The sequence below is a fragment of the Falco peregrinus genome, chromosome 9 (assembly GCF_023634155.1).
Source record: "Falco peregrinus isolate bFalPer1 chromosome 9, bFalPer1.pri, whole genome shotgun sequence".
NCBI classification, from domain to species: domain Eukaryota; kingdom Metazoa; phylum Chordata; class Aves; order Falconiformes; family Falconidae; genus Falco; species Falco peregrinus.
In genome coordinates this window covers 32,878,988-32,889,494 of record NC_073729.1, presented here as the reverse complement: position 1 = coordinate 32,889,494, position 10,507 = coordinate 32,878,988, and the positions used below count along the sequence as shown (strand labels likewise).

Below are 10,507 nucleotides of genomic sequence, written 5' to 3'. Positions count from 1 at the left end.
GCTGCCTGCGCTGGGATTGAGGGTGGTTGCCCCAATGGCACCCAGGTCTCGTCGGGAGGATAAAGGTGGAGCCGGGGGTCCGTTGCCTCTTCACTGCCAGGAGAGGCTCATCCCCTCGCTCCCTCTCCATCCCCTACCCTGCACACCCATTTGCAGCCTCCACGTGGGAATTTAGCACTACAGTGCCTGGAGGAGCCCTTGCCAGCTCACAGTCCATCCTCAGCGGGTGCTGGTGAGGATGCTGAGCGTGCTCCCAGCCCCTCGGCTCTCCGGGAGCTGTGGCATCCCTCCCTTCTCACCCAGGGACCCACACAGAGTGCTGGGGACAGGACACCTCTGTCACCATCTGGCGGGGAATCCTCCAAGTCCTTTACACAAGGCACAGGTCTGATGGGAGGGAAGTAAGTGCCCCCAGCGTGTGGTTTAGGGGGGATGCTTGGTGGCAGATTGAGGCAGGGGTGGATGGGGAGGGTTGCAGTCACTGCAGCAGGGGGATGGATGCCCCACTCTCTGCTCTTACTGATGCCACCGCTGCAAAGAGCGGGCTAGACCCACTCGCTGTCCCAAGGCTGAGTGCCGGTGCCCAGCTTCCCCCTCAGAATATATCCCTGGCTTCAAATGGATGCTGAAATACTGAAGCCCCTGAGATGGATGGGGAGACAGAAAAATGAGAAAATCTTTCCATCTGTCAAAGGAAACTGCAAATAGCTGTATGACCCCTCCAAGGCTGAAGGCTCATCTGGTGGACCCCGGTGTGCGGAAGCCAGGGGCTGCCCTGTCCCCCATCCCCGCCAGCCCTTCCTTGCCTCTGTTTGGATAACTTTTCCACCCCTTTTATTTATAAGGACTCCCCTCCTTCTGCCAACACTCTTGAGTTTCCTCTTGCTTTGGACTGGGAGGCCTGTCTTGCTTTTTTATTCTTATTGTTTTTCTCTCTCCCCCTTGCAAGGCCCCTGGCTCAGCAGCCCAGCCCCACGGCAGGCTGGCAAGCAGTGGGTGCCAGCCGGCGCGCGGGAGCAGATGGGGAGAGCGGCCACAGGTGGGATGCCCAGCTCTGCCTCTGCCTGCCCTGGCTCAGCTGATGGCTCAGTTGCTGACCCTCAGGCTGAAAAATGAGGGAAAAATCAGGATTTTTTAAAAAAAAAGGTCAGGAGAAAATTAACAGCAGAAAAGTTTGCCTGCCTGTATGTAAGGTCACCGATGTGCCGGGGCCAGCGAGCGGCTCCTCGCATTAGAGCCAGCTGGAAGTGGGCAGAATAACTCAATTGTAAGTGACTAAAGAGCTTGTTCAGCTCCTTGTGTTGCATCTGTGAGGCAAAGACTGTTGCTTGCTGCAGAAATGAGGCTGGCTTTGCACCTTGGGGCAAAGCAGGACACAGGCACCCTGGATTTGGGGACACGCAGACCCAGCCACCCTGCACTGCTGTGTCTCCCAGGCTGACTGGAATGTCACTTGAGCCTCCCTTCTCCTGCAAATGAAGCACAAGTCAGCCCTGCGAGCTCGTGGGTCAGGAGCCATCTCCCACCAGCAGCAGGGATTCATGGAGAGCTTCAGCCTGAAGGATGCTCAGCACCCGCTTCTTCTGGCCAGCCCACAGAGGTGCCCTCGCTCCAGGATTCGACCCTCTGTACATCTCAGAGACATCAGGCCTTCGTTTGATGTGCTCACAAGCAGCCTGCATCGCGCAGCTCCTTGCACATTGTCCAAGCAGTGCCAGATGGACACAAAACCACAACCTGCACTGAATAGACCAAAATCTCGGCATTTTTATGCATCCGGCTTTATGCGAGGCGCTGTCTCACTGCCGGCTCCTGCAGCTCAGAGGCATAGGTGAAGGGAGCTCCTCCTGAGCCCCAGCTCCTGTGGGCCTGGGACATCCAATTGAGCATCCTGATAAAAACATGCTAAACCACAGCATTTTGTAACTGCTTGACTACAGCTCCCTGCTCCAGCTCGGCCTAGCGATGCTATTGCAGATCCTATGCAATTCCTACACGTTTCCATTGCAATAGGTGATGGACCCACCAAAATGCTGATGAGCCCTGTGTCTGGCCATGCCTCGGTGATGGGAGCTGAAATTAAAGTGATCTGGAGAGTATTGAAGTGCTGGGGGCTGGGGCAAAGAGGTGTGGGGCCTCACTGCAGCATGGGTGCCTGGCACAAGGGTGGGTTAGGGATGGAAGTGGCACCTGTAGGAGCCTGCAGGCCTGGAGCAAGAGAAACCACCACCCAGAATGGGGCCATGAGCAAAGTGTGAGGAGGTGACTTGGGAGAACCACAAGTCCTCCTGGGGCCTGGCTGCAGCACACATGGCAGCTGGAGCGCGGGCTGGTGGGGCTGTGCGTGCTTGTGAGTGGGTTGTGGTAAAGAAGAGGCATGAAAAATACAGTGAGGAGAGGCAAGTTAGCATGATGGAGAGCCACGGGGTGTGATGGAGAGCCAGGGGGTGTGATGGAGAGCCGGGGGTAGTGATGGAGAACCAGGGGAAGTGATGGAGAGCCATGAGGATGTGATGGAGAACCTCATAACTGTGAGACCTCATCTGCTGGGGCCTCACTCGACACCCTGGCCATGCCCAGAGAACTGGGGTTCCCAGATCACACGGGACCGAACCAGCCCCAGCCCCTTGCTGGGTAGGGAAGCTGCAGCAGGGGCACAGTCGGACCCGTCCCGAGGATAACAGCAGGCTGATGACAGCCCAGGGGAACCTGTCCCCTGCTGCCCACGTGCGTTTGTTGGCAGTTGGCATCTGGCACAGCCAAGGAGAGCAGTGGCGTGGGGCTGCCCCGGGCTGGTACCCGCTGTGCCACGCAGGGAACATGAGCACAGGCCTGGCGGGCACCTCTCTGCCACCGGGGCCCCCGGGCAGCAGCGAGCCCCCACGGGGACCAGAGGCTGCGGCTCGCCCGGGCACTGCACTCCCTGCTGGGAAACCTGCCCAGCCGCAACACCAGCCCGGCCCCAGCCCTGGGCGCCCGCTGTGCCTGCCCACGCAGCCCAGGCGTGCCACGGGCCGCCCGCAGCCTTTGTGTTGGGGCTGGCACCACGTCACCTCCTTCCTAAACAGCTTCCACTTCTGCTGCGGACCCCGCAGCAGCCCCTCTGCCAGCAGGTTGGACCGCTCTGCTCCCTTGGGCACGTGCCTTCTTCTTCGAGCCAAGCAGAGTGAAAGAGAGAAAATACATACGTATGTATTTATATTATATAAAAATCAATCGGGGAGCCTTTTTCCACCTCCATCTCCAGCCTTTGCAGGTGCCTGAGCCGGTGGGGGCCAGGCAGCGCGGTGGGGCCGGGGCGTGGGGCTGGGGGCTGCTGCCCGCTCCCAGCCCCGCTTCCCGTAAGCGACGCCGGGGCGGCAGCGCGGGCGATGGAAACGCTGTACTCACCATATGGAGCCTCCATCTTAGCGCTTAGCTGGGTGCTTACATTGACCATGTCTCGCCGGCTACTGCTATGGGGACTTGGGGCGAAAACCAGAGGAAGTAGAGGAATAAAAAGAAATCTAAATAAATAAATAAAAACGTCTTTCACTAAGGAACTAGGTGAAGGCAGGAGGGAGCACGGAGAGGCAGGGCGAGGAAACCTGCCTCTCCTGTTATCTTATTGATTCGCTTAATCAGGGCTAATGTGGGTGGAGATGTTAAATAGTAACCAAGCTCTTATGGAAACCAATCTGCAAGGTGCCGTTGCTGTAGCTATAGTAACTGCTGCCAAGCTAGAAACTCAAACATGGCTTTTACTGGGCTCTTTTGGAGCTCCCGTTTCCACCCGCTGTCAAGGCCGGGGCAGCTGCCGGGCTGGGGTTCACCCTCGGCCGTGGGGTGGACGGGGCAGCCGCATCCCACTGTGCAGCCCGCCGGTGCTGCCGGTTTTTGTGCCGTCGCCTGCCCGTGATGGGAAAACCACAGCTGAGCTGCCTGCGGGCAAGGGGCAAACGTGGCATGGGGGCCAGGGGCCATGGGACAAGCTGCGGGGGCTGGCGTGTGGTGGCACGGGCAGAGCAGAGCCTGGCCCAGGCACAGGGGGCAAAATACCCCGGCCATGAGTCAGGGCTTGTCCACTCGGTGCAAAACTGGAGGGGTCACCTGAGGACTGGGATCCACGGGGATGCTGTGGCGGGATGCTGGGTGGTACCCTGAGCACGGGGCCAGCGCGTAGGGCATTTACAACTCCTCTGCTTCTCCTTCTGCTCCCCAAGTCAGGGGGACTTGCAGCCCTCACAGACATCTCTGCTCCCTCTCCCTCGGGGACCACAGCGCCGAGGAGGAGCCCCAGGGACCTCATGGTGCCAGGACACGCAGCTGTGGTCCCCAGCCTCCCCGTGGGGCTGCGGCAGCCCCTGTGCCGATGCTGGCTCTGTGGCAGGAGCAGCCCCTGCTCCCAGGGGACTGCACTGAGACAAGCAGTTGCTTGAGAAGAGCTGTTGCTGAGATGACACCAAATATATGGGGAACCCAGAGCTGGAGCTGAAAAAGTGATCGGCCGGCAGCACAGGGCCTCCCACATCTTTCATACGTCTCGGGAAGGGGCTGGAGGAGGCACCGAGTGGTCCCTGCCGGTCCTGGGACCTCACAGCACCCCGGCTATGGAAACCCTGCAGCCCCAGGGGGACAACACCAGGCACATCTGCACCCTTGGATGAAAAAGCACATCCCAAGGGAGCATGCAGCGGGGTGGGGGCAAGCGGGGAGGAGGCTGCCGGGACGCAGTGAGCTGCAGCACAGGAATCCGTGGCTGGGGGCTCAGAGCCAGGGCCTGGGAATTGGGGAACCCCTGAGTTTGCTGAGTGCCAAGAGGTCCTGGAGAGGGAGGGGGTGTGGATGACGGGGTACTCAGTGGCGCTGGGGGTGAGGCAGGGCAGTGGGGTGGTGTGGGGCAGCCTGGGTGGGACAGGGAGCTTGTGGCCCTTCAGCGTCATTGTCACCCGGTGTCCCAGCAGTGCTGGCTTCTCCCACACGATGGAGCAAAGCGCCTGAGCATCTCCCGGGGCCGTGGGCCGTGACCCCACCAAGGGCTTCTGCACCCCTTTGCTGTTTACCCCCCAAACCAGAGCAAAGGCGCCGGCTCAGCGTTACCCCAAGGCTCCAGGCTGCAAGTAAGGGAGGACCCACACGAGCACAGGGTCTCCAGGCTGCTTTATTGGGGGGCTCAGAGCTGGGAGCCCCGTTGCTGAAGGGGCTGCGATGCAGTGGGGGCACGCTCAGGGCTCCTCACTTCTCCAGCCGCTTGCCACGAGGGGAACATCTCTGTATTTGCTTACAACAGCCTCTGCTTAGCACAGGTGGGAGGCAGTGGGGAACACCTCCCCCCCCCGGCCTGCGGAGCAGGGACCACGCCAGCCAACCTAGCTCCCTCCATGCACCCCCAAACCATCCCTATTTTGGGAAAGAGGGACTTGAACTGTCCCTATTTCCCCCAACGTGGGAAGCAGCCAGACAACACGGGCGCTGCCAGAGAGGTGTGTTAAAAAAGCAGTTTCCTACGCGGCACTAGGGATGAAGCAGGTTGGACATCTGGGCTGGGGGGGGGGGGTCAGTGTTATAAATAATTCTCATTCACCCCAACCCCATTCCCAGGGGCAACTCGTGGGGCTGCAGCCCTAGAACCAGCTGACTTGGTTGGATTTGAGTCCGGTGAAGCACATGTTGTTGGAGCAGCCCCCGCCGTAGGTAGGGGGGCAGGCTGAGCACGGTCGCCCCACCTTGTACGGCGCTTCTCCCAGCCAGTTGCCCCTAAAAAGAGAGGAGGGCATCACCTCTGAGCGCCACCGCCTCACTGCCGGCACCAGAGTGAGGGGGGAGGACGGCACAGGGGGGCTTCCCTCCACGCACTTACTTGATGGCATAGTTGCAGACGAGGAGGATGGCATGCCGCCACGTGCTGCCCCACACCCGCACGTTGGTGCAGGTGCTGAGGGCGCAGCCCAGGCGGCTGGAGGATGCCCACACCATCTGTGCCGGGACAGAGAACAGGCGCTGTCGGCAACCGCCCATCCAGGCACCCCACAGATAATCACCCCGGGAACCTCAGCGCAGGGCTCCATCCCACCAGGAGATTGCATCCCACCTGCCTGAATGTCTTGTGTTGGATGCTGTGCCCATCGCGGGCAGTGCTTTGTCACCAGAGGGTGATTTTTGCTGTCCCTCTTCTGCCTGCAGCCTGTGCTGCCCTGCAAGGAGCTGCTTTGCCAAGCTCACTTCAATGAGCAACAGAGTCTGGGTCACTTCTCTGATTTACCCAGGTTAGTTCCCAAACCTCACCCTGAATCATGGCCAGCAGCTTACCTTGCACACAGGGAGGTCAAACAGCCAGAAGCTCACCCTAAAGACTCTCTAGGCTGAATTTCTTCCTTAAAAAATGTATCTTGCATATTTGCAACCCAGAGAATCTCTGAGCATCCCCGAGCATCCCCACGGATGAGCCACACGGGGATGCAGATGCAAAGGTTGGAGCCATGCAGAGGAGGTAGTTAGGGGTTGGCACAGCTTCACCTCTGGGCAGGGGAGCAGAGGGAGGTTTTCCACCTTGTGCTGGCCAAGCTGCCGGTGGATGTGCCAGGGGATGAAGGTGCCGCATTCCTGGGGAGCCGGACACGGCTGGGCTCTATAAAGCTGCTCCATCACAGAGGAGAGGATTCATGCTCGGTAAAAGCAAAAAATGGTGTGGGTTTTTCTTCACCCACTTTGAGGAACCAGTGAGGTAATGAGGAGAAAAAGGCCAAAGCACAGGAAAAAAATTAAAAAAATTAAAACCTCCAGGCTGACTGCACTTAGCGGGCTGGGAGCCCTGGGACCTCCATGCAGGCAGCCTGATTCCCACGAGGTCCCAGGGTGGGAGGGCATCGCTGCCAGCTGCCTGCACCCCTCCGGTAGGCACGCTGCCTGCTGCCAGCCCTGCTGCCTGATGCGAAGCAAGCAGCTGCCAGAATTCCATCCTGCATCCCAACTGCTGCTGGGAGAAGGGCTGCGGGCTGCACTGGGTGCTGCAGCAGCCCAAGGTGCTGCGAGCTGCCTCCTGTTTGCAGCTGGGTCCCAGGGGGCTGCGGGGGGCTGCTGGGGGGCGGGGGGAGGGCTGTGGTGCTCACCTGCGTGTAGTGGCTGCAGACAGAGCCGCTACATTTGGAGGGGCAGCGGGGGTTGCACTCGCGGGGCTGGGGGAAGGAGTAGTGCTGCTTCTCCTGGTGCCACGATTTCACCATGTCCATGACGGAGTGGTACCTGCAGAAGGTGCTGCATGTGAGGTGGACCTCCTCCACCTCAGAGGTCATGGGCGAAGGAGAGGAGTGGGAGGAAGGCTCCATGATGAGGGAATGGGGGAGAGAAGCTGGTTGGAGCGAGGGCCCATCAGGACCAAGCGCTCCTGGGGAGAATGGGCAATGACATCCTTGTGCCAAGTTCACTTGTACCCAAGGCCAGAAGACCTGGCCCTCGCTGGAGGCCCCTGAGCGCTCAGCCTTGTGGTGCCAATCTGGGACCCACATTGTCCTGGTCCATGTGCCAGGCGGAGGGGATTAATGCCATGCTCCCCATATGAACAGCAGACACCTCTGGTTTCCTGTATTTACCCTTCTGCAAGAGCTGGACTCTCCTTCTCCACCCCAGGGGGCTTGATGTGCCTCTTGGTTGCATCTCAGTCCTTTGCAGCCAGCTCAGAGCCTCTGCTCCTCGACTGAGGGGCTGCTGCTGCTCCTCCTCCAGCATCGTGGGGTGCAGGGGGTTTCCAGGAGTCTGCTCTACCCATGGGGCACTCACCTGCCCGAGTGGATGGAGAGGTTCTGCCCCACATATTTCATCATCTGGGGGGGGGCCGTGGTCCCACAGGCAGCGTGCAGCCCATGCCTCCGCTGCCCTGGCCAGCCGCTCGTCCCACACCTGGCCAGGAGGAAAGGAAAAGAGCAGGCAGGGATTTTGGCTGCCCAGAGGAGGAAGGAGGAGGAGAAACCACCCCCTTGTGCTCAGGGGGCTTTCTGAGCAACCATGAGTGTCCAAAAAACATGACTCACATGTGAGGCTGGAAAAAGCCCAGGGAAAGCATGGCAGCGTGTCCAGGAGCGATGATGAATCACCGCAGCTGCCCACCATGGCTCTTGGGCACATTGGGTGCCCACTGCCCAGGCGGAGCACGGATGCCCTGAAGCAGCACGAGCCCTGCGTGTGTGATTCCCTCCGGGAATGAGCTCCTTCTGCAGAAGGTGGGGGTGAAACCCCACAGCCCCCTGCTGCTGCTGCAGCTCACAGCCATCCCCTGCCCTCCACCACAGCCCTGGCCGCAGACTGACCGGTGAGGACAGCTGGTTCCTTCATGCATTATTTAAAGGTTTCTCACCCATCCTGAACCACTTTGGGGAGATGTCTGGAAAAGTTATTTTGGAAGGCAGGAATTTAGGCCAAGCAAGAAGCAGCACAGGATGCTCCCAGGCATGTCCGACCTGCTCTGGTACCCACCAAGCTGGGCTGCTGTGTGCTTCTCCCAAACTGGCATCCAGGGACCACCCAGCCACTCCAGGTCGGAGCTTTGGTCCCCTGCCTGGGAGCAGAGCAGCATGTGGCACCTCCTGCCCCAAGGGTCCCACTCTGTGCTGGCTGGCAATCTTGGTGGCCCTTGGTGCCTCCCCTCCCCTTTTCTCCTCCCTTTAGGGGTGGGTTAGGAGCTCCACACAGGGTGGAAACAACGTGGGGAATGCTTTGCCCCGGGGTAGCCCTCGTCTGGAGGAGATGCCTGACCCAGTGAGGCTGGGCAGCCCCTCTCTGACCCACTCCCACGTTTCTTCTCCCAGGGGCTGGCATCCCTGGCCCCCCTCCCAAGAAACCCTGTTGCTTGGGATGGGGCCGTCCCTCACTGCTGGGTTCAGGGAGCGGCTCCCACCCGGCCTTTGGGTCGGGACCTGAGTTTTTCATGCTTGTAGCCACCTCCCTTCCCCTAATGCTACCTCTGCAGCTCGGCTGGATGGAGCCTGCCATCCCACAGCCAGCAAGCTCCCAGATGTCCCAGGCATGGGACCATGGGTCCTAAATCTGCCCCCTGGGTTGAAACACCACCCTGTTGGTACCCCATCCCTCCTGCACAGAGGCTGCATGGGTCTGCCCTGCACCAGCGATGCGAAGCATCCCCCAGGACAGACGTTCAGCCGCGAATCTGGGGCAGCACCCCATCCCCATCTCCCCACCGCAGCAGCCAAGAGCTGTGGACCCACAAGTGCCCTGCCGGAGCCTGACTCACCATATACTCCATGTTGGCGGCAGGGGGGGAAACCTGTGCCCGCACTTGGTTGTGGTAGTCCAGAATCATGCTCATGTCACGGGGGGAGAGGTATCTCTTCCGACGGCTCCGGGGGACCCCCACACCCCACAGCAGGCCCGCGGCTCGGCCCCCGGGGGGGGACAGGAGCTCGGTAGCGTTGGGCAGCAGGAAGGAGCTGGACTGCTGTGTCATCCAGAAGCCCAAGGCAGTGAGGTACAGGTGCAAGTGGAGCACGGGCATGCTAGTCCGGCCGGCGGGATCGGCCAGCGGCTTTCCGCTCCTGCACCGAGTGAAGCAAGGACAAGGTGGGTCACTGGTCCCTGCTGCTGGCGTGTGGATCTAGGAGAGAAAAACAACACAGGCATCACTCAGGTTTGCAAACACCACTTCCCAAAATAAGATGAAAAAAGATTTTCCTTTTTTTCCTTTGCAAAATAATTTTTTTTAAAATTAATCCCTTTGATAACCTCTTTTACAACAGCAAATTCCCAGGAGTGGCAGGGAGATGTCTGAGGAATTGGTTTTCTAATTGTTTCTTTTTTAAAAAAATAAATTAAAAAAAAGAGTACAAAATCTCCTCCATTTTTTCACTTACGGCACATACCTGCCAGGCAGGGGCTAATTAGAAACATGCTGAGATGTTCGCTGCAGCCGCCTGCCCTGTAACTTCCCAGGCGTTTGGTGTAAATCCCCAGCACAAATGGAAATCTCATACAGATAAAGAAGTGCACAGCAAGATTTAAAAGCATCAGCCAGAAATCCTAACGACTCTATCACGGGGAAAGAAAAATAAAACCATTGGAAAAGCAGAATAACTTTTTTTTAAATAAAAAGGAAAATGCCGGAATATGTCCTCGTCTCTCAGCTGATGCACCTCCTAGCATCCCTGCCAGCCGTTCCCCGGAGCAGCGGGGAGGATGTTCCCCCGACTACGTACCTGGAGGACTGAGCCAAGAGCAGCCCAGCGCGGCGGCGGTTGCAGCAGCCGGTGGGATTGACCTTCGCAAACAACCTGCTGGGGCAGATGTGGGGGAGAGGTTTAGCCTAGCCCCGCCGGGCAGCCCGCTGCGGCATCTGACGCAGAAGTTGCATCTTAACTCTTCCCCTGGGGAATGTCCTGAAGTTCGGAAGGAGCCCTGCTAGGAGATTTATAGGCTGCTGGATGCATCCGCGCACACAGGCGTGCGCGCAGCACACTGACCCTGCACGGTGCTGGCGGGGGGATGCGAGCAGAGCCCGGCTCACTCCTCCAGCGGGCACAGG

The 10,507-nt window shown here is 59.3% G+C and overlaps 2 protein-coding genes across 2 annotated transcripts in view; both read right to left on the bottom strand.

The window, feature by feature from the left end:
• Positions 1-3,937, bottom strand: part of HNF4A (hepatocyte nuclear factor 4 alpha) — a 37,965-nt gene extending 34,028 nt beyond the window's left edge. Inside the window, exon 1 of the mRNA XM_055814237.1 lies at positions 3,391-3,937. Coding sequence (XP_055670212.1) covers positions 3,391-3,439 — 49 coding nt within the window. The 5' untranslated portion in view covers positions 3,440-3,937. The remainder of the gene's footprint in view (positions 1-3,390) is intronic.
• A 924-nt stretch (positions 3,938-4,861) lies between these two features.
• R3HDML (R3H domain containing like) lies at positions 4,862-9,845 on the bottom strand. Its single transcript, XM_055814772.1, is given in 6 exon segments — positions 4,862-5,736; positions 5,840-5,955; positions 7,089-7,221; positions 7,756-7,808; positions 7,810-7,875; positions 9,224-9,845. Coding segments are annotated over 6 exon segments (762 nt in total). The 5' UTR covers positions 9,485-9,845; the 3' UTR covers positions 4,862-5,603.
• Positions 9,846-10,507: the final 662 nt, after the last annotated feature.